The 25,157-nt window shown below is 35.0% G+C and overlaps 2 protein-coding genes across 2 annotated transcripts in view; both read left to right on the forward strand.

Moving 5' to 3' along the window:
- The window catches only part of LOC129253259 (uncharacterized), a 29,240-nt gene extending 22,962 nt beyond the window's left edge, over positions 1–6,278 (forward strand). The window contains exons 3-4 of the mRNA XM_054891558.1: positions 2,873–3,191; positions 4,697–6,278. Of these exons, the coding sequence (XP_054747533.1) occupies positions 2,873–3,191; positions 4,697–5,911 (1,534 nt within the window). The 3' untranslated portion in view covers positions 5,912–6,278. The remainder of the gene's footprint in view (positions 1–2,872; positions 3,192–4,696) is intronic.
- Positions 6,279–12,315: 6,037 nt separating this feature from the next.
- On the forward strand, positions 12,316–22,338 carry LOC129236148 (uncharacterized). The gene is made up of 4 exons (XM_054870379.1): positions 12,316–12,520; positions 17,683–18,010; positions 20,181–20,499; positions 21,056–22,338. Exons 1-4 carry the CDS (start codon positions 12,316–12,318, stop codon positions 22,268–22,270), a joined length of 2,067 nt encoding a protein of 688 aa, XP_054726354.1. The 3' UTR covers positions 22,271–22,338.
- The last annotated feature ends 2,819 nt before the right edge of the window (positions 22,339–25,157 follow it).

Consider the following 25,157-nt stretch of genomic DNA (forward strand, 5'->3'; position numbering starts at 1 on the left):
TGTGAATCAGCCTTGCACGATCTTGTTAGTAAGATTGAAGCCGGGCTGGAAGCTGACGAATACACAATGGGCGTGTTCGAGGACAATGAGGGGCTACTAAAACTTGGAAGGAAAGACGTCGGTTGATGGTCGGTATCATTACAGGACACAACCCATGGGGTCAGCGTATGACCAGTATTGGAATCATTGAGGACCCAATGTGCCTGTCGTGCTTGGAGAAGACCTTTGCTAGAGCACGGCTACGAGTTTTGGGTTCTGATGTCATGAGAATGAGTAATATTCGTTCTCTAAAACTGGAGGATATCTACAGATTTGCCAAAGAATCTGGAAAATTCTCACAGGACTATTTATCTCTATCCCTGTCTCTATTCTTTCCTATCACTTGCTCTGATACTTTTCTCCTTCCCTCCTTGAATATAGCCTCTTTTCAGAGCTTTAAATATAATGGGCTTTTTAGCCTGAGTGTTTTAGGAGCCTCTAAGCCTCTTGGTGCTTATTGGCTCGACCTTTACAAATTTCACTTTTTTACCCAACAAAAAAACTATAAAAAGTTAAAACATAACATAACCATAACCATAATATAACATGACCATATCCGCATACAAGCATTTATTTTTTATTTTTTAATTTTTAATAGCTTACATGATAATGAATTAGGTACACTGAAGCAAATGCAGCGCTAGTTATTAAAAAATAATTACAGTTACTCTGATAAAATGCTATCGTGGACAACTTCCGTTGTTGTTGATTGACTCAACTTAAAATATTCGTCCAATTTCTGCTTTTTTATGCAATGTTTTACATAGCTAATGTCGTCGGAATCATTTTAAAATAAAAAAGCTCATTCGTCAAGGTTTTGCTGCTAGCTACTTGGATATAGGAGGATTTTGGTTCCACATAATTATTTCCCAAAACGTAACTTTCGAGTTCCCCGCTTTATAACCAGATACGAAAAAGTGTTGTTGTTGACCATGGCCATCAATACAAAAACCGTATGAAGAGCGGACATATATCGAAATTTGGGTGTATAAGTAAAGCGTTGTTGTTGCAGTAGCATTCAGATGAGGTGTGAATATTATATTAATTAAAGTACTGTAGGGTAAACAAATCCAAATATTTCTTCGAGAAATAGCACTTGGAAACTCACTCGAAGCTTTGCCATTGCCTGCGGAGGAGTGGCCGCTATTTAAAAAAACCCCGTTTCTATCATTTGATGTCTCACAGGAGGTAAACTTGTTTTTGAATGCAAATATCTGGGTGCTCTATTCCATTAAAGATTAAACCACTGTAAGCTCTAGAACTTAATGAAATTGTGAAGTACACTAAAGATCATAATTTTAAGTAGGTTACTGCGATTGACTAAAAAGTAAGAATATTATTAAAATCAATCAATATATTAGCAATATATTAAATGTTATATAAATCGGTCAAGGAAATAGTAATTGTATCCATCGGGCCCATCCAGATTCAACTTCTTTTCGCCTACACATTTTTCCATTCGCCGAGAACGTTATTTATAACAAAACTCCAAGCTATGTGCTTTCTTTAATTAATTCAATGGTGTTTTTATTTTTTATTTTTTTGTGAATTTTTGTATGCTTCAGATGTGGCGCTTTTAGAATAGCTCTTCGAACAATGGATCTGTTGGCTGCAACATTTGCAATTTCTGTACTTTTTACTGTTACAAGGCGCAATTTGATGCAATCATAAGGATTTTGCGGGTATTCTTCGATGCAAAAGCCATTGCAGTTCTGCCTTTGTAGTTCTTGCCATAGGAGTTACCTTGCTTCACGTGAAGATCTACAACGTTTATACTTCGACCGATCTTTTTAGCAATTTGGTTAAGGTTAAGATATTGATTTGACATTTATCGCGTTCTGTTAAACCTTTCTTTTTCCCATTTTATTACAATAGAATTAAAAAGTTGTCGGCCAAACGCAAAGAATGCTTAAGAACACGATCAATTTTCATATCTTTATTGCACAAATAATGTAGGCAATCATTGCGTTATTAGATCAAATACGGTTGCTTTAATAGCTATTTTAAACCATAAAAATTATTGCTTCTAATCAAGTGAGCCGAACTGTAGGTATATGTATATGCATATGTCGTGTTTTCTATCTGTTCTATGTGCCTTTGGCTCCACTTTCTTAATTTTTTCGAGTTTTTCAGTCCCACTTACTTCATTTAGACCTACATATGTAACATATTCCTAAATTGGAGGGCTGAACATTGCTAGCCAGTACCAGTTCACCTATGCCTAACTAAACGCGACCAAGATTTGACATTTTCGTATTCTCATAAAAAAAAAGTTTTTTTTAGTGCTTGCCATATCCTTCAAATCTCCCAAATACACCTACATATACGCGTAAGTTTAATTGGCGCATCATCATCCTTTCTGGGATGTCTGCTCGACATTCTTCTTCGATTTGCGATGCGCGTCTTGATGTTATCATTTAGTACAAATGAAGCGATGTACAAATAATACAGCCTCCGAACGGATAGGATTTTTTGAATTAGAAATGCAGGCAGTTACTTTCTATTGCCTGCCCATGGGTTACCGAAAAACTCTCTTCCCACAATTTATGGTGTTATATTAAATACAGATCGTTGAAACCCACTATTTCGTCATGTTGTCAAATCTGTCTGCTATCTGTTACGACTGAAACAAAAATGTATTGACCCAAGTTTTCAATAAATAAAAACATTACTGATTTAAAATTATTGTTTTGGATACAAAAATATTTTTGAAAATGCAGTATAAGCTGAGTAGATAGAGGCACCCTCATCACATCTCTAGATGCTTATCAAAAAACGTCGTACTTTTTCATAATTAACAACTAACCCACACTTACTTTTTTACCTCTTTTAGATTACTTCCTTGCTCCATATTTCACCAGAACTTCATGGTGCCACAGCACATAGACTATATAATAACAGAATGTTATATAGCCAACAATACGAAGCATGTAATCCAAAAGGATGCGTTTTCGTTCATACAACAGCCAAAGCTTAAATCGAACAGTTCTAACAACGTACCCGCCACTTCATTCCACTTAACGAAAAGGAAGCCCAGTGTATTGCTATTGGGCATTGATAGCGTTTCGCGCATTAACTTACGCCGTACCATGCCGGAGACATTTAAATATCTGCAAAATAATCGATGGTTCGAAATGCAAGGATATAATAAAGTAAGTTTGTGATTGGAATAATATACTTTATATCGAATATTAAGAATGTCTACCCTCTTGGACTTGCTTTTGCACACAGTTCAGGTGGAAAACGACGCTCGCGTTTTCTTGCAATAAGCATAAACTGAAATGTGCTTTTATCCGCTTCCATTGACTATATTTTCAGTGACGGTACTCGAGTAGTCGTAAGATACAATTTTTCCTACATGTCCCAAAGGGCTTTCAAAGGTGCCCATTGGGCATTTCTTTACCAGAACATGTGATCAATACAGAAAAACACTTTGAAATAGGGTAAATCGTTTTTCACAATGCGCAAATTCCTACATTTATTCTGTTCTATAATATAATTTTCGTGTACTTAGTATTTACGAATATTGGTGCGTGATTACCATTCGGAATTCACAGAGAGAACGTTGGTTCGAATCTCGGTGAAAGCAAAATTAATAAAAACATTTTTCTAATAGCGGTCGCCCCTCGGCAGGCAATGGCAAACCTCCGAGTGTATTTTGCCATGAAAAAGCTCCTCATAAAAATATCTGCCGTTCGGAGTCGGCTTGAAACTGTAGGTCCCTCCATTTGTGGAACAACATCAAGACGCACACCACAAATAGGAGGAGGAGCTCGGCCAAATACCTAACAGAAGTGTACGGGCCAATTATTTATTTTTATTTTTTATCTAAAAAAGTACTTCTACTGTGTGTGTGAACTCAGGATCTAGAAGATGGCCTCTTCAAGTATTTTTTAACATTCTCGACTTAGCGGCAATCAGTGCAAAGGTTTTCACAACGACACAACCTGCGAAAATATATCACGAAACAACTGAAAAGTTCTAATATAAGAAATAAATGAATAGGTTTTCGCAATGAAAATAAAACTATGGGCATATGTGTTGGTTATAAAAAACATGTATGTATGTGATAATGCATTGTAATACGCATAATAACCAAACCTAAATAAAAAAATAATAATAATACTGTGCCTGCGGTATTCGAATATGTATTTTATATTATTTAAAACTTTTTTTTTTATTTTTATATTTTAACAACTAAATATCGCACCGGTCAAAATTACCGGTTTAGTAGGAATAAATATGTAACAACTGTTGATAGTTGCAGTGTTAACATTTGAAAATTTTACTTCTGATACGATCTCAGCTTTGCACGTCTTTCAAATAATTCTACTATTATTACAGTCAGCATTAAAGTTCGTTTGAGCAACATTTTTGGTATTTGTTGAAAGATACGTGATAGCTGTTCTGCCCACTAAATACAGCAAAGTCCACTTTCGAAATATTAATAACTGTCAAAATTCCCATTGTGCTTTTAATTAAGCCTTCTTCATTTAAACCCAACTTACAAACATTCAATTTTTTTTCGTGCGTTAACAAACACTTTTTTAATTTTTTTTATATACTTTTTTTTATATACCTATAGTACTTTTTCAATTTCAATATATATTTGTATTAATTCCCTGCTATTTATTTCATTTGTTTTTATTACAAGTAGATTGGTGATAACACATTTCCAAATTTAATGGCTCTGATGACATCATATAATTCAACAACAGCTACAGACAAATGTAAACCCAAATCTGTAGGCGGTCTAAATAAACTTATTTGTAATCTAATATGGAATAATTTTAAGCAGTTTGGATACAAAACAGCATATGCAGAAGATATATACTCATTGAGTACATTTAATTATCTAAAAAAAGGGTTCCAGCAACCACCAACGGATTATTATTTACGGCCCATGATGTTGGCAATTCCAAAGCAAATGAAAGTGAAGAAGATGGCAGGCTTAGCATATTGCATAGGCCGTAAACATCAAGCCGAATATATTTTTGATTACGCGTTACAATTTGCGAATGCCTTTCCTGAAGATCCGCTCTTCGGACTATTCTGGGCAAATTCATTTAGTCATAACTCCTTTGATACAACAGCAACAATGGATATGAAAATGATAGAATATCTCACGAAAATGGAGAGTGGTGGCATACTGGAACGTTCAATTGTAATATTCTTTGCTGATCATGGCATGCGGTGGGGTCCTTTGCTTAAATTAAAATCTGGATTCTTAGAAGAACGACTACCGATGATGTTTATATCATTACCATCATGGTACAGAAACGAATATCCAGATTTCGTGAAAGCTTTGGAAATAAATCAACACCGTTTAACTTCACCCTATGATATCTATGCAACGCTGAAGCACATACTCGAAGAGACCGACCAAGAAATTGAATTCTCTTACCTTAATGACACAGTGAGGGGCTTAAGTATTCTTCATGAAATACCAGAGAATCGTACCTGCATTGAGGCTGGTATCACCGAACACTGGTGTACTTGCATACCATACAAAGTTTTACCCAGCACCGACGCTACTGCGACCAACGTAACTGTTTTGGTCATCGATGAAATTAATCAATATTTAGATGATAGAAATATCAGTAGTAAGTGTAGTCTTCTGGAGTTAAAGAGCCTGGAGAAGGTAGAAATCAAAATGTATGAATTATCGAATCAATCAACATACAGAATAACCTTCGAAGCGAATCCGAAGAAGCCAAAATTTCAAGCAACAGCTGTTTATGATAAGACTTCAAATACAATCACTACAAATGTGGGAGATATATCGCGTCTGGATTCGTATGCTACCACCGCCGACTGCATCGATTTGAAAGAGGCGAAGAAATTTTGCATTTGTGCAAATATGAAATCTTAAAAGATTAGTTAGTAATTTGAACATCCATTAGTGGAATGGACTAATAAAGAAATCGAGGCAACGATCTTTCGCCGGACAGCAGATTATGATTTCATGAAATGATTGACTTTTGGGTTGGGCCAAAGGCGCTTCTTAAGCTAGTTTTTCACTGTAAGTTTAGCTAAGGCGAATTTTTAAGCTAACTCTGTAAGATTGGACGCTTAAACTAAATTAAGCTTTAAATCAGGATTCAACTTGCACCGAGACGTTGTCTCAAAACTGCAGTTTGTAGTTTTCACTCACATTGTGTTCACAGACAGTGAAAAATTGTTTAAGGAAATCTGGTTTTGAGAAAACAGACATCCCTAATAACGATAGCAGTTAGATGCCAAAGGATGAGCTTCTACTATCGATTGATCAAGGGTTCGGAAAGAATTTGTTTTCAAATATTTTACTACTTTCAGTAGTAATAAGAGAGTCGCAATGGCACTTTCTGCCTAATGCGATAACGGAATTAAAGGCACATAGAAATTATTAAAAGAGGCTTTCAATATACATACATAAGTAAATATTACAAAAATATTCTTGCTCGAGCAAGCTGTCTGTGATTTTAGCATAATGATTAAAGGAGGCTATATAATAATGTAATAAATGGTAAGCCACTATATAAATTTGTGTACATCTATTATTTATTGCTTGAGGTGCTATCAAATGAAATACGTGAAATAAAAGTTTAAAAAGTACTTGTTTTTAGTTTTTGTCCACGTTGTGTAAAGCTGTATTTATCAGTCTGATAAGTTTTCCAGCATTGCTTTTAAACATTTTTCAAGACCGTCTAAAAGGTCGAATTTCGATAAATGGGATTACAAAAGAGGGGTAAGTAGTCTTCAAAGTCGACAAAACTAGGAAACTCTTAAGCCTTTGAAAGGTTGTTTCTTCTCTACTGAAGATGTTTCCACTATTAATTCGTACCCCAATGATTTCTTTTTAAATGTAACGGGGTGTAAAATTATAAACCCACTGCTCTTTTGTTTTTTTTTTTTTGTTTTCGTGTAAAAATAATTAATCACCTTATCGGAAGATTTATAGTTTTTGCAAATGGCGTCGTACGTCAATCATATTTGACACTTGTGAACAACGCAGCTGCCGTAAACATACAAAGAGGCAAAGAAGAAGAGCGCGTAAGGGTCAAATTAAAGATGTCCATCACTCAAAACCATTCTCTTTTCATTTAACCCTAGAAGGGTACGGTTAAATTGTAGGCGCTTATAGGTACCGATGAGTAAATTTTACTCACTTCAGAATTTGTACGTTATTATCTGATTTATTTTGTAAAATAGTAGTTTTAAATGAAAGAAATTTAAAGTCAGCATATAATACAATATAAGTGTAATTTTTTATTAAAATATGTAAAATAAGCAAAAATAATACTTTATTATTGATTTTTGACGATTATGAATACATAAAAATTGATTTTCAAGCACATTCAGGGCACTTTTTTGTGCATGTTCACCGCAAATAGCTAATCCACAATTGCAATAAGTGGTGGTGTATCTACGTTTGGTATGACTACAAAAATTACAGTACTTTCTTGGCCCCTTTTGGTCTGCGCCTACAATATTCTGAATGGATTTTTTCAACGCCAGGCTCATGTTTGTATTAGTTGCTAATCTTTTACTTTGAAATCCTTCCGTTAACTCCTTGTGTAGAGATAACATAAAATTAAGTCGGGATTCTGGCTTTTGCCCACGGCTACACATGTTGTGCGCGTAAATGATGTATGCGTTTATTGCAGCTATGTTCATCATATTTTGGAAAAATGCTAGAGGCCACCTTCTGGTTTTCCTGCCATGGTTAATGTTTTGGCACATCTGGTCAAAACTGTCAACTCCTCCTTTTGTTGAGTTGTACACATGCACTATTTTTGGTTTTCCAGTGGTCTCATGAATACTACCCATACTGTGCATACTAGACGCCAATAATACAAGTTTATTATTATTGGGCTTGTATGATACAACTGTCAAATCCTCATGAAATATAAACAATGAAGTGGATGCGGCTCGTTTTTGAAACTTTATATCTGTAGCTTCAATAGGCAATTGTGGTTTATTTTTTTTTTTATTGTGCCAACAGTTGTAATTTTGTATTCATGACGGAGACGTTGAATGAGTGGTACACTCGTAAACCAATTGTCTATCGTAACATTTCGATTGGTGCCCTTTACATTTTTCAGCAGTTCAAGAACATAATATTCACCAGCAGCCATTGCAGGAGGAACACTTCCTTTTCCAAGGAAAACAATGGCATCCAACATATACTTTGTTCCGCTATCACAAGACATGACAATTTTGATGCCATACTTGTTGGGTTTAGAGGGAATATACATCATAAATGGACATTTGTCTCTAAGTCCAACTAGTTGCTCATCAATGGTTATATAGCTTCCAGCCTTATAGTTCACTCTGCAATTGTTTAGAAGTTTGTCCCAGATAGAAGAAACTGGAGCTAGTTTGGTCATTTCTCTTCTAGCAGTTCTTGTTTCTTTGTCATCGAACCTTAGACAATTTAGGATAAATTTGAACCTTCTCTCAGGCATGGTTGCCTTGTACCTTTCCCCACAGTAGGTAGTGTCAAACATCATATGTGTTGCCAAGTCATTATCTTTGAGAGCAGCGGACAAGACTAACAAACCAAGAAATGCTTCAAGTTCGTCCATTTCCAAATTTGACAAAACCGCGTGAGATTTATCATTATAGTTCTGCCTTTGAATGTTTATTTCTTTATTTGTATAAACCAAAATCTCTTCCAATATGTCTGCGGTAAAAAACAGTTTGAAGCAGCTGGCAGGACACAACGAATTTTTTGCATTTGCTGTTGGGCCAGGGCGAATGTGAACCATATTTTTGGAGGGAGTTTTTTGACCTAGCGCAGCAACAGATTAGATTGTTGGTACTAGGTGTAATAATTGTAATTACCTCTTCTGTTTCACAAATTTCTTGGGCAGCTGATCTTTCATTTCTTTTCCCCTCAATAAGTTTCTGTTTTTCACGTTTGCTGCTTCCAGGTGTTTCCTCCCTTTCTTCCTTTTCAGCTTCTTCTGCATTTATGATTCCGTGTATCAAATTTTCTTCGACATCATTTAATTCTTCCGGTTCTGGTTGATATTCCGGATCTGCAACACTGTCCCAAGAATCCTCATCAAAGTTACAAAGCTCCAACTCCAAATTGTCTTCTTCCTCAGATTCTAGTTCAAGTATTGCATCCAAAATATTTTGTTCTGATAGCCCGCGACCTGCCATTTGTTTGCTCTGAAGTTTTCTTTACGGTAGCATAATACAAAACATAAACATAGTTGTCATAATTCAGCACAAAATATATTTTTTAGACACGTAGTAAGTTACTGATAAATAAATTTGACTAACACAATTTAGTACGTAAAGGGTACCGATAAGTAAATTTTACTCACTAACTTTTTTTAAATTGTCCACAAGCGCGATAAATCAAACAACACCATTCAATGCTTGCGGCTGCCGACTAATGACAGAGTGGGTCAAGCACTGCTAGTGGGGCCGACCTGCAGATTTACGAACAAATCTATTCCTTATGTGAGTAAATTTTACTCACAGTACCCTTCTAGGGTTAATAAGAAAATTTGATGATTAATTTTATGCCACGTAAAATTTCTGCAAAATATTTGGTATTTATAGAATTTTTGTGTTCATAACGAAATATTACGCCGTATTACCAAAAGAAAAAGAATGACAATTATTGTGAAAAACATGCGTATACATAGAAAATGTGCATTCGGGTGCATACTTCAAAGATGATAAGATGGTAGTCAATGTCGCGTGTTTTTGAGTTGGGTTCTCTAAAGGAATTTTTAATATTTTCCAATATTTCAATGCCTTTATTCAGTAAAAGAGAGTCTTAAAAATTCTTGAGATAAATTATCAACATTTGCAGATTCGACCTGTATTTTAGTTTTAATTAGCTTTAAATTATAGACCTGTCGCTTCCAGTTTTTAAATATAAATTAGTGTTTTAAAAATATTCTTCTTTTTGACTGGAGCGAAACCACTTACGCAAAGCACGCGGTCGCCATAGTGCTAAGGTCCGAAAATCTTCCGCAGAATCTTTCTCTCAAACACTCCAAGCGATGTCTCATCGGATGTTGTCATTATCTAAGCTTCTGCGCCATATCTTAGGATGGGCATGAGAGAGCCTTGCAGAGTGTTAGTTTTGTTCATCGAGACAGGACTTTACTACTCAATTACCTACTTAGTCCAAAGTAGTACTTGTTGGCTAGAGATCCTACGTTGGATGTCAAAGCTGAAATTAGAATCGGTGTTAATGTTCGTTCCTAGATAAACGAAGTCTCTTAGAACCTCGAAATCATAACTGTCAACAGTGACGTGGGTGCTGATACGCGAGTGCGCCAACCGTGTGTTTGATGATAGGGTGTACTTTGTTTTGTTCTCGTTCACCACCAAACACATTCGCTTTGCTTTTTTATCCAATTTGGAAAAGGCAGAACTAACAACGCGGTTATTTAGGCCGATGATATTAATATTGTATACATCAACCAAACCAAATGTGGCATTGTTGTTGAAATTTTGGAGTACACTCTCACAGCAAATTTTAAGTGACGTTTTCAGCAAAATTGTTCTCCAATTTCCACTTTAATCTGCGAAATCTTGTATTCTATCATTCTTAAGCTAACCTGTATACTTGATAGAGTGTAATCCTAACTAATTGCGGGAAATTGCACGACTCCATTGCTCCCTGATGTCGGCAGCGGAAATATGCCCAAATATTAATATGTACATATTTGCACATCGTGCGAATGTATATTTACATACAAATAATTGAATACTTTATGGATTTAAGATATACATTCAAATCTAAAAACAAATGAACAAACATTCACAGACGATTTTAATATTTTCAGATATTCCCTGTAGGAAAATCGAATGCTTTCTAAATTGTTGTCGTTTGCATTCATTTTCCACAATACAGAGCTCATTAGTCTAAAAGCCTATCCCGGTTAAGAACTATTTCTAAAATATATATACAAATATAAACATATGTATATTATACATAATTACAAACTAATGAGATATTACTTATAGTTGTATTTCTTATGCGCATATGCGGATGGAATAGATGCTTTCAGGTTTCGTTATGGAGTTTTTTGTAATCTGTTTTATCAACCGGTCAGACCGAAGAGCTAGCCAGGTCAACCAACTTAACCTTTATCGACCGTAAACTAAAATGAAATATCAAGGTATGCAACATATTTTCAGAATTTTTAGAACAACGTTTCCTACCGCTTGCATTTTTCAGTTCGTAATTTACTTCAACGATGAGAAGTCCCTTGGAGTTTTTGAGAGAAATATTCTGCAGAAGTTTTTGTATATTTGCACCTTTGGCGACGGCGACGGATAGAAACACTCCAGCTCTGAAAATATTCAATGGTCGTAGGAGAGGAAGATAAAAGCCTCCTTTGCAATAGAAAGATCAGTTGCAGGAGGACTTGGCTTCTCTTGGTGTGTCCAAATAACACCGGTTAGCACGAGAAAGAAACGATTGGCGCGTTTTGTTAAACTCGCCCAAAAGCTCTAACCGGTTACCGCGTCAATCAAGAACAAGAAGAATTATTTACTTCAACAAATATGGATTTTATATTTACTGAGCAGTGATGCCAAATGTTTTTACGGATAACAGATAATTGTCGATGTACGTTTTTTTATTTTCTATAAGGTCAGATACATATGCACTTAAACAAAAACACGGCTATTGTTAATAGATATTGGCATGCATTTTTACATAGCCTAAAATAGAACAAGTAGCCATTTCATCTACTCAACTCGAATTTTATTTTTTAATTATGACACTCTTTAACTACGGCACAAGCTCAACTTGAAACATTGCATGTTTCTCCATAAGCCACTTCGTCTATATAAAATAAAAGCACAAGCAGTAAGGTGCTGTTTGGAGCTGAAATGAAGAGATGAGGTTTGAATTGACACTTCCTAGGATATCGCCCTCTAACTTACTAGTTTCTAGGGCAGCAAAGAGAGAGCGCACTCCAGGTATTCGGACTATTGGACGGGTTTCTCTGCAGGGCCTTATATTTCCAATATCAAAATGTGTAAAACTATTGGATATGTTAGATATATACGTATATATTTATGTACATATGTTTATATTTGATATTCTATGCTTATACATTTCACATTAATCATACTTATATACATACATACATAAATACATACGCACGTATACGTTTAAAAGTATAGTCGTTCTTATTAAGGTAAGTTTTGTGAGATTTCGAAGTCAGTAGGATAAGTTAACTCGGGACAAACGCTTAATCCGTGCATTGACTAAACGAAACGCATAGTGTATTCACAATTTAAAATTATAAAATGTCAAGAGTCAAATATGTGTTAATCAAGAATTCAAGTGCTGATATTAAAGAACAAACTAATCCTAAACATATGCATTTTGTTCATTTTTTATTTTTTTGTTTGTTTTTTTCTATTCTGCTTTATAAACAACCATCTTATAATTTTACAAAAATATTAAACTACAGTGGTGAACAAACCGAAGCGAAAGAATATTTAATTGGCAGTAAGATTTGCTTTATATTTTGTTTATACATACATACATTCTCATACATCATATGTGGGCATATAAGGACATAATTCTAACCAGAACAAATATAAGAACTTGCTTATATTTTCACGAATTTACTTATGCAAATAAAAGTTTTACTTATTCTGCTTAAAAAGTATTATAAAAAATGGGAATTTATCCCATTATAGGGCTTGTTCGAGCTTCAATCACAACCGCAGTGTTGCATGATTTGTGAAAGTATCACGTCCAATGTAAGATTCTGGCAACATCATGAAAAGCGTCACGTTCCAAGTGTCAAAAATTCGGCAAATGTTGCGCCCGAATACAAAAAAATCGGCATCAAAAATTTTTTTGTTTGCCGAAAATCAGAAAAGTATCAGTTGAGCAATTGCAACAGTGTCGCAAATTGTCATCAGTGCAGCAGTATTGCCGCTTTTATTACGTGCCTCGAACAAGCCCATATTGTGCAACAACCAAAACTAGCGCGGAGTTTGTAAATACATTTTTTTGAAAATTTTCCCAAGTAAAAAATCCTTCTAGGAATTCGCAAAAGTGAACTTAATTTCAAAAAAGTGGAAAAAATGGTTAACATTTCACACATAGTAAAACTTCACGAAAATTGTTTTCGCAACCCATTTTAACCCATTAGCTCCTACCTAAAAGAGTGATTTTGACCCTCACTTTAAGAAGCCACTCAAAAAACAATTCTAAGGTCGTTAGAGGATTGAAATGTTATAAAAAAATCATTCTGTGCCAAGAAGGAATAACATCCCAACTCAGTTTCAATATTTTTTTTTGCACCGAAATTACCACAAATTCTATACGATAACTCATCACGAGAGATCGGATTTTTATGCAAATTGAATATTTTATTATGATGAGTTTCTACCTAGGTGCGAACTTCATGTGATGTTAAACAAAATTTGCACTTGCATAAGAATCCGATGTCTACTCATCACTTACACCCCAAATATATTATATATAACCGTAACCCCAAAAAAATGTAGGCCGATAATTAATAATGAAATAATAAGCTATCAGTTTACTATAGGGTTATCTAATAAGAGGTGTTATTTTGATATTCAAAGAAAATTGCTATTTTTAAAATAAGTGATCGGATGTTTATTTAATTAAAAATAGGAAGGTATGCTGTTAATATTGGAAAATAGCATCAGGGTCGACAGCCTCACGAATTCCATCTTTGAGGTCTTTAATTGACCCTGGGCTATTGGCGTAGACCTTTTCTTTCACGTGGCCTCAAAGAAAAAAGTCACAAGGTGTTAAATCACAAGATCTCGGTGGACAATTGTGATCACCTTTTCAAGAAATAACACGGTCCGGAAACTTTTCCCTTAAAAGATCAATGGTTTCTATTCTTGTGTGGCACGTAGCTCCGTTTTGTTGAAAATAAACGTTGTCCAGATCAATACCATCCAATTCCGGCCATAAAACACCGTTAATCATCTCTCGATAGGGCAATCCATTCACCTGTAACACCTGTTATTGGAAAACCCTTTATATAACTTTTTCATTCACGTTTCGTTTGTTCATGAATAGTTTCAGCATTTAGGTTAGCATTTAAATAATACTTCCAAACTTAAAATGGTGTGCATTATATATAATTTCTGTTATGACTATACCACACGGGGCTAAGCATGGTTTTTTAGTGAAGAGTTTGATTTACCGGACGAGAGATATTCCAACCAGCCCGTTGTGGTATCGAAGGTGATTTGCTAAGGTTACCATTTAATTTGGATAAACGGAATAATTCAACATTTAGCACTTAATCTACCTACGGTTTGGTCACATTGGACACATCATAAGCCATCTAATCATTAAGCGTGCAAAAATGCAGTTGAAACCAATCAGGCCACTTAACACGAGTAAAAGAACCAATATACTCGTACTTATACACATAACTTAAAATACTGAATGTTAATACTGTTCAAATTGGTGACCTGCAGCATCAATACACTTTTGAGTACGAGTCACCACAGATTCTGTACATCGTATCAAAACGTCTCATTCCAAAGAATGTCTAGGTTACGTGGTTTACGTTTGTACACCTCATCTTTTACTGTGCCCCACAAGAAGAAATCCAGTGGTGTAAGGTCTGGAGAGCGTACTGGAAACTCGATTGGCCCCCTGCGTCCTATCCACTGGCCCGCCAAATTTTGATCCAGGTAAGCAAAAATGTATTGATGCTGCAGGTCACCAATTTGAACAGTATTAACATTTGTTATTTATGTTTCATTTACATTGGACTTTCAGCTTTCTATTTTCCTGAAATTTAACTTTGTAGACCGTTAAATAAATTTTCTATGGAAGTTCAAAGTGTGTATACATTTTTTGGAAGCACCCGGAACTTATATAATCGTTTATGATCTATTTATATTAGTTGCTACGCATGATTCAATTATAGAAGGTTAAGTAAGTAATGACAAGGGCGCTTTGACACTCCTTTATTTTTCGGGCTGCATTTACGATGGATGGAGAAAGAGGAAAAAATGTTTTCCCCTTCTTGCCTAAAGGTAGTAAAAAAATAGTAAAGTAGCTAATTAGTCCTGTAATTAGAGAAAAACTAAGTATATTGGTTATTTAAACTACATTAAAACAAAACAACAAAAAAATTATTGTTTTCTTTTAAAGCAAATATAATATTTATTTAGAATATTTTCGATATTTATCTAATAACACAAGAGCACGCAGAACTATGTTTTGTTACTTAAGTATGTGTTTTAAGTTAGTTCGTAGTTGTAAAACAAATATTAGTTAGATGTGAAACGAGAAAAAGTAAAAACATGGAGTCTCTAAAGGAGTATTTTCATTACATTAAAAAGGAAATGCTGCTAGTAAACAAAATTAAACAAAATAAGCTTTTATGTAGATTTCCGAGTATATTTTTTATTACAAGTTTAGTAGTTTATAGTTTAAAGTTTGTTTACCTTAATATACTTGGCCCTAATATTAGTAAGTGTTGGGAAAATGTATTCATATGGTCTAAAACAAATATTTCATAAATGTATTGCTAATATAATTCATAAATTTACGTTAATCAAATGCAATGAGAAAAAGTGCGGAAAGTGGCTCGTATGGGTGTTAGAACGCTGCACTGATTCGAGCAGATGTAGGGACGTTGAACTTGCGCAGAAACCAAAAACCTGTAAACCAGAAGTCTTAAAAATTGTTAACTTCAAATATATAACTACGACTTACGTCCCTTGTAGATGGAAAGTGCAAGGACGTGATCGTAGATCAACGTACAGCGTACTATTCTAGACCCGGTATGGTATCGGCGGAGACAGCCAGTTCGGAAGCCAAGTCGATTTCAGTGGCACCAGCACCAGGCACATAACAACCGTCACGTGCCAAACACTTGATGTTATTTACACCATCGCCACAGCACGCTCAATGTCATCCATGAAATTGTCCGAAGAACCACATATGACAATGGTAGAAACACACGCATTCTTGCCTTCGTTTCTAAAAGGCACTACAATACAATATATTTACAAATATTCTAACATAATTTACTAACTGTGGTACATGTAAGGTGACCGCGATTGTATTTGCAGTTCTAACAACATATAAAGGAAAAGATTTAATAAGAATTTGTACAAATGCCTGATCGAGATTTACTATACATGCATGAGTATTCACAAACGAGTGCTGCCTCTAGCAGAAAGACAGCTTCAACTTACCAACTATAACCAGAATCAGGACATGATCGATCTAAATAATGAAAAACATTATTAATTTGCAAAATAATTTGTTTTTAATACAATACTTACTCGAATGTTTCCAATTATGGTAAATAAACGGTTTTCAACGAATATGAATAAAGCAACGTGTCAAAATGGAAACAGTGTTGCCGACCATATAATTTGCACCAAAAGTTTAGTTTTTACTACAATTCAAAAGTTTTTTTGTGAAACATGTACTTTTTTTATAAAGAAGCAACCCGTTTTCAAATAAGGGAGCCGTCAAGAAGGAGCGAGAAAGCTGCTTACTTATCTAACCTTCTATAATTGAATCATGATCGTTTATGATCTAGTTGCTACGTTCAAAAATTTCCGTTACTTTGACTGTGCCTAAAAATATCTGTGCAAATGAAGTAATCATGGCATTTACATTGGCAGCGGAATTGAGATTTTTTTAATACTTTCAGTCACATGCAACTTTTTTTATAAGAATAATTGATGGCAAAGCACTGGTACGATTTTTTTTCTCAAAAATACGGTCGGCTTATATACACATTTTACGTGTGAAAAAAGAAAACACATTAAGAAATTGCAATCGGAGGGGAAATTCTAAAAGTTTATACAGGATTCACTTGGCTTTTCAACGAAAATGATTGCTAACGGGAAGAAATGGATGCCAAAACGCGAAACAACAGATCGCAAAGAAGCTCTTCCGAGGTCAGAGCTAAGAAGAGTAAGGCTTTGGCGCGGGAAATCCCTCTTTTACCACCAAACAATTAGAGATGAGCTAAATCTTAACATGGACTCGTCTAAAATCAGAAACAATATCATAACAACTAATCTTTTAACGGTCCGATTAAACTAAAATTTATTATTTAGTTCTAAAAGACTCAGATAACATACCACAAGGACAGTAAGCCACGGAGGTGGTCCTACTAGGGTACTGGTCCAATATATTGAAAAGAAATCACAGATGCCAAGTCGTGTCTGGAGATAATGCATTCAATCATGCTACCATATAAGGAGTGGAAAATGCTTCTAAAATTGGTGTACATACAAGAAATCGGCCCAAACCATAACAGCAGGTAGGCAAGGAATTGGTTCGCTTCAAACGGATTGAGATCTGACCTCAATCCCATTGAAAATCTTTGGGCAGATGTGAAAGAAGATCTAGCCAAGGGGAATTCGACAAAAATCAAAAAACTCGAAAGTATATGAAAAAAACGTGGAAGGTTGTCTCGTCACGAAGTGTACTCATTTAGTGGAGTTTATGACTCGTAGATGCGCAGCAGCGGTCGTCAAAGAGGCATTCGACGAAATGTTAATAATTTAAGACTTATTTGCTAATGCATATTTTAAAAATCTATCTAAACAATTGTTCTTACAAGGCATATGTATGTACAAAACTACAATTGTTTTAGTAGAGTGACCCAAAAAACCTTTATATCTCAACAGCAACAAAAACCAAATCACATTTAAAAATCGCAAAAGATGTCGAAGCGTCGAAATATTTTATACATACATCTCAATGTCGTGTGCCATATGTGGATCCGTTCTCTAATGATACCCTGAAAATATTTAACCCAAAAGAATATAAATACACAAATTGCACTAATGATGAGGCATTCATTACGACCAACTATCAGCTAAATGCACGGCAATACTTTTTACACATGAATTTTCCGGCTATTGAACGAGCGGTAAAGGTTCTAAATGCCAGTGTTACAGATGTTCGTTGTTGTTATCGACAAATTGTTCGAGCAGGAAGTGACAACGCTTACAAGTGAGTATAAATAAGTATTGCTAATTAACTTTATTAATTACGTGTTGTATAAAAAAATATGTTTCGGACATCTATGTAGGTACAATGGCGCCAGGTATATCTACACTAACAAGCCCATCTGGCTGCTCATACAGAGTGAACGTCGGTTCGAATCTCGGTGAAAGATCAAAAAATTAAGAAAAAGTTTTTTCTAATAGCGGTCGCCCCTCGGCAGGCAATGGCAAACCTCCGAGTGTATTTCTGCCATGAAAAAGCTCCTCATAAAAAAATATCTGCCGTTGGGAGTCGGCTTGAAACTGTAGGTTCCTCCATTTGTGGAACAACATCAAGACGCACACCACAAATAGAAGGAGGAGCTCGGCCAAACACCTAACAGAAGTGTACGCGCCAATTATATAGGGTGATCAATTAAGAGGAGTTTTTTTCATTTGCGTGTTTTTTACAGATCGCGCGCGAGTTGTGGCAAACTGTCATCGTGGATTTGTTGAACAGCGTTTGGCATTTCATCATGGAAAGACTCACACCGCAACAACGTCTACAAATTGTTCAACTGTATTATGAAAATCAGCGTTGGAAGAAGATCCGCTGTTTTCGAGCAAAATTTTGTTCAGCGATGAGGCGCATTTCTGGCTCAATGGTTACGTCAATAAGCAAAATTGCCGTATTTGGGATGAAGAGCAACCAGAACAGGTTCAAGAGCTACCTTTACACCCAGAGAAAACAACGGCTGATAAACCAGCTACGATTGAAGCTCTGGAAGCCAACATTACGCGTGTTATTCACGAAATGCTCGAACGAGTGATTGAAAATTGGACCTTCAGAAAGGACCACCTTAAACGTAGTTGCGGCCAACATTTGAATGAAGTCATATTCAAAAAGTAAATGTCAAATAATGTCCTTTCAAATGATAAATAAAGGTTTTGAACATAATTTACATTTTTGTTTTTTTGTAACTATTGAAAAAAGCACCTCATGATTGATCACCCTATATATATATAATATTTCGGGATGCTTTGTCCTTTGGGCGACTTGAAATACGGGGTTTTTCAAAAGTGACACCAAGATGTCAGTAGTGAATAATTCCTAGACACTACATTTTTTCTTTTCATCTTTGAAAATTATTATGAAAATGGTTTGTCTTTGAGAACAACATATATCAAAATTCATGATTTTTTTGAAATGTGTGTAAATAATTCAAAGGTTGTTGAAAAAATGTCAAGAAACTTGGTGTGTCAAGGATAGTAAAAAGACTAGGAGACAAAAAAATGGACGTTCTGTTGAGAATATTGCTGCTGTAGCGCAAAGAATTGCTCAGCAACTTTCAACATCGACTCGATATTTCGACGCTCTCAACAGTTAGACATTTATGAATCGACTGTTTGGCGAATTTTACCTGCAGACATGTTCATGGTGGGGATTTCAATTATTTAATTTTTCACGTATAATTGTTAAGAGCCGTATTTTGAATAAAAATAGTGAAACTTGAAAGAATCAAAATATGTACATCTTACTTGAGGGCGGAGGAGACATCTTCTGACTCCGCTTTGTGAGGTTTGAAGTCAGAACTGAATAAAGTCAGAATCTAATTTTATTATTCTTATTAATACATACTCGTACATACAATTCCTGCATAACTGAAGTGGATGGCCGTTCAATCTTGTTAGTTTAATATTTCTTGAGCAAACACAATAGATATTTTTTATGAGGAGCATTTTCATGGCAGAAGTATTCGCGGAGCATTGGTGTTTCATGCACGGAGATTAGTTCCTACGCACTTCCGAATGGTAGTCGCGCATCAACAACCATTTCTAAGAATTACTTCATACCAATATTTTGTAAATCTTCCATTGAACTTTTTGAAACATTTTTAAAACCTGCTTGCCGCAGACACATCTTCCAGTCTTTCATTTCTTTTTACGACTCTAGTGTGAGTATAATTTTTATGTAGCACTAGTATCTTCGAAGTAAATCTTGTTCACATCTTCAAAACTAATATTAGCTCGATCTGGTCTCACAATTTTAATATCAGTGCATTAAGCGGAATATGCAGATGTGGTAATCGCAACCCTTACCCAGAGAGACCGAATGTGGTCCTAAGACGAAGAATTAGTTATATTAAAAAAAATCTACTACTTGATAATTGACCATTAATTATTTCTCCTAATTTTAGCCTCCTTCCTTGCAGTATATTTCACCAGGATTTCATGATACCACAACACATAGACTATATAATAACAGAATGTTATTTGAACAACAATAAAGAGCAAATAGTCCAAAAAGATGCCTTTTCGTTCATACAACAACCAGAATTTAATTCAAACAACTCTAATAACGTACCCGCCACATCATCCCACTTGAAGAAGAGGAAGCCCAGTGTATTGCTATTGGGCATTGATAGCGTTTCGCGTATAAACTTACGCCGTACCATGCCGGAGACATTTAAATATCTGCAAAATAATCGATGGTTCGAAATGCAAGGATATAATAAAGTAAGTTTGTGATTGGAATAATATACTTTATATCGAATATTAAGAATGTCTACCCTCTTGGACTTGCTTTTGCACACAGTTCAGGTGGAAAACGACGCTCGCGTTTTCTTGCAATAAGCATAAACTGGAATGTGCTTTTATCCGACCGAACTGTCATATTTGACACTTGTGAACTAAACACCTGAGTATTTATAAGTGCAATAGTCAAGTAAAGGTCAAAATAAAAATTTCTATCACTCAACCCGGTATTTTTTTAGTAAAGAATCAGCGCTAAACCTTATTAGACTAACATTTTTGGTTTTTGTTTAAGGGTATGTGGTGGGTGCTCTTCCCACTAATATACCAAAGTCCACTTTCAAAATATTAATAACTGCCTATTGTGCTTCTAATTAAGCCTTCTTCATTTAAACCCAACTTACATACATTAAATTTTCTTCTTGCGTTAAAAATTATTATTTTTTTTTTCATTTTTTTATATTATTTTTATATACCTATAGTACTTTCTCACTTTCAATAATTTCCTGCTATTTATTTCATTTGTTTTTATTACAAGTAGATTGGTGATAACACATTTCCAAATGTAATGGCTCTGATGACATCATATAATTTAACAACAGCTACAGACAAATGTAAACCCAAATCTGTAGGCGGTCTAAATAAACTTATTTGTAATCTAATATGGAATAATTTTAAGCAGTTTGGATACAAAACAGCATATGCAGAAGATACATACTCAATGAGCACATTTAATTATATAAAAAAAGGGTTCCAGCAACCACCAACGGATTATTATTTACGGCCCATGATGTTGGCAATTCCAAAGCAAATGAAAGTGAAGAAAATGGCAGGCTTAGCATATTGCATAGGCCGTAAACATCAAGGCGAATACATTTTTGATTACGCATTACAATTTGCGAATGCCTTTCCTAAAGATCCGCTCTTCGGACTATTCTGGGCAAATTCATTTAGTCATAACTCCTTTGTTACAACAGCAACAATGGATATAAAAATGTTAGAATATCTCACGAAAATGGAGAGTGGTGGCATACTGGAACGTTCAATTGTAATATTCTTTGCTGATCATGGTATACGCTGGGGTTCATTGCTTAAATTAAAATCTGGATTCTTAGAAGAACGACTACCGATGATGTTTATATCATTACCATCATGGTACAGAAACGAATATCCAGATTTCGTGAAAGCTTTGGAAATAAATCAACACCGTTTAACTTCACCCTATGATATCTATGCAACGCTGAAGCACATACTCGAAGAGACCGACCAAGAAATTGAATTCTCTTACCTTAATGACACAGTGAGGGGTTTAAGTATTCTTCATGAAATACCAGAGAATCGAACCTGCATTGAGGCTGGTATCACCGAACACTGGTGTACTTGCATACCATACGAAGTTTTACCCAGCACCGACGCTACTGCGACCAACGTAACTGTTTTGGTCATCGATGAAATTAATCAATATTTAGATGATAGAAATATCAGTAGTAAGTGTAGTCTTCTGGAGTTAAAGAGCCTGGAGAAGGTAGAAATCAAAATGTATGAATTATCGAATCAATCAACATACAGAATAACCTTCGAAGCGAATCCGAAGAAGCCAAAATTTCAAGCAACAGCTGTTTATGATAAGACTTCAAATACAATCACTACAAATGTGGGAGATATATCGCGTCTGGATTCGTATGCTACCACCGCCGACTGCATCGATTTGAAAGAGGCGAAGAAATTTTGCATTTGTGCAAATATGAAATCTTAAAAGATTAGTTAGTAATTTGAACATCCATTAGTGGAATGGACTAATAAAGAAATCGAGGCAACGATCTTTCGCCGGACAGCAGATTATGATTTCATAAAATGTTTGACTTTTGGGTTGGGCCAAAGGCGCTTCTTAAGCTAGTTTTTCACTGTTAGTTTAGCTAAGGCGAATTTTTAAGCTAACTCTGTAAGATTGGACGCTTAAACTAAATTAAGCTTTAAATCAGGATTCAACTTGCACCGAGAAGTTGTCTCAAAACTGCAGTTTGTAGTTTTCACTCACATTGTGTTCACAGACAGTGAAAAATTGTTTAAGGAAATCTGGTTTTGAGAAAACAGACATCCCTAATAACGATAGCAGTTAGATGCCAAAGGATGAGCTTCTACTATCGATTGATCAAGGGTTCGGAAAGAATTTGTTTTCAAACATTTTACTACTTTCTGATTTTTGTAATCTCAAATTTTGTAATTCCATTTCTGCCAATTTGAGCATGAAATTAGCGCATATACAAAATTTAAGCGAAATCGAGATCACGAAGTCAGCACTTTTTGTTGCATTTAATATGAATTGGCTGCATGGGAACATTTTCCGTTTGCAATTAGTTATTTTAAAAAAACATTAGTACAATAAGATCGAGTATATTTTAGTAAAACATATACAAACACTTCACGTATACAAAAACAAAAAAAAAAAACAATTTAGTATTTGCAACAATTATAATATGAAATGTAGAAAGTAGAAGCCTAGAAGTTTAATACTAATAAAGACTTAATAAATAATACTAAATTAAGCAACAATTATAATATGAAATTTAGAAAGTAGAAGCTTAGAAGTTTTATCAATTTCCAAAAATGTAATTACACTGAATATTTTTGAAAAGTCGCTTCCATTGGTTTTAATGCTAATACACGTAGCAGCAGGAAATGAATTTCAGAACATAACCGCAGCGTTGAAGAACAGCATCGTAGAAAAAAAAATTATTTTATCAAGGAATGCACCGTTTTCGGAAGAGGTCAAGTTGTTATACAGCTACATTATTGTCTTCATACTCAAAACTTCCACCAATGAAAAAATATCACTTGGCTGCCGATATTCGAGATATATCGATATATCGAGAGCAGTAGGAATAAGAGGAGTCGCAATGCCACTTTTTACCTAACAACAACGGAGTTAAAGGCACATATATATAAAGGGTTTTCCAATAATAGGTGTTTGATTGATATTCAAAGAAAATTCCTATTTTTTAATATAAATGATCGAATGTTTAGTTCATTATTAAGAGAAAGGTATACTGTTAATAGTGGCAAATAACATCAGGCAAACGACCACCACAACTACGCTTACAGGACAATATCCTTTTCTTGAAATTTTCCATAACCGAATTGCAAAGTGGCTGACCTATGTCCTCGATAGCCTCACGAATTCCATCTTTGAGGTCTTGAATTAATCCTGGGCTGTTGGCGTAGACCTTCTCTTTCACGTGGCCTCAAAGAAAAAAGTCACAAGGTGTTAAATCACAAGATCTCGGTGGACAATTGTGATCACCTCTTCGAGAAATAACACGGTCCGGAAACTTTCCCGTAAAAGATCAATGGTTTCATTGCTTGTACGGCACGTAGCTCCGTCTTTTTGGAAATAAACGTTGTCCAGATCAATACCATCCCATTCCGGTCATTAAAAATCGATAATCGTCTCTCAATAACGATAGATAACACCTGTTATTGGAAAACTCTTTATATACATAATTGGCGCTTACACCATTTCTGGGTGTTTGGCCGAGCAACTCCTCCTATTTTTGGTGTGCGTCTTGATGTTGTTCCACAAATGGAGGGACCTACAGTTTCAAGCCGACTCCGAACGGCAGATATTTTTTATGAGGAGCTTCTTCATGGCTGAAATAAACTCGGAGGTTTGCCATTACCTGCCGAGGGGCGGCCGCTATTAGAAAAAACTTTTTCTTCATTTTGGCCTTTCACCGAGATAAAAACCAATGTTCTCTCTGAATTCCGAATGGTAGTCACGCACCAACCCATTCGGCTACGGCGGCCGTCTAATTAAAGGCACATAGAAATTATGAAAAGAGGCTTTCAATATACATAAGTAAATATTACAAAAATATTCTTGCTCGAGCAAGCTGTCTATGATTTTAGCATAATGATTAAAAGATGATATATAATTAAGTAATAAATGGTACACTATCTAAATATGTGTATATATGTATATTATTTAGTGCTTGATATGCTATGAACGAAACATACATACGTAAAATAAAAATTGAAAAAGTAGATACTTTTTTTTAGTCTTATAAGTTTTACAACATTTGCTTCTAAGCATTTTTCAAGCTCGTGTAAGAGGTTTTTTTTCTTTAAATGGGATTACAAAAGAGGGGTAAGTAGTCTTCAAAGTTTGAAGACTTTAAAAACTCTAAAGCCTTTCAGAGCTTGTTTCTTCTCTACTGGAGATGTTTCAGTAGCCCACTTAATTCGTAGCCCGACGATTTTCTCTCAATTGCAATGGGGTGTAAAATTATAAGTGCACCATTTTTTTTAAAAAATATATAGCTTATACATCATATCGGAAGATTTATAGTTTTTGCAAATGGCTTGTACGTCAATCATATTTGACACTTGCGAACTAGACAGCTCCAGTATACAAAGAGGCAAGAAAGAGAGCGCGTAAGGGACAAATTAAAGATATCCATCGCTCAAAACCGTTCTTTTTTTATTTAATAAGAAAGTTATTCAAAAACAAAATTGGATGATTATTGTGCCACGTAAAATTTCTGCAACATTTTTAGTATTTATAGAATTTTTGTGTTCATAACGAAATATTACGCCGTATTACCAAAAGAAAAAGAATGGCAATTATTGTGAAAAACATGCGTATA

The sequence above is a fragment of the Anastrepha obliqua genome, chromosome 1, assembly GCF_027943255.1.
Source record: "Anastrepha obliqua isolate idAnaObli1 chromosome 1, idAnaObli1_1.0, whole genome shotgun sequence".
NCBI classification, from domain to species: Eukaryota; Metazoa; Arthropoda; class Insecta; order Diptera; family Tephritidae; genus Anastrepha; species Anastrepha obliqua.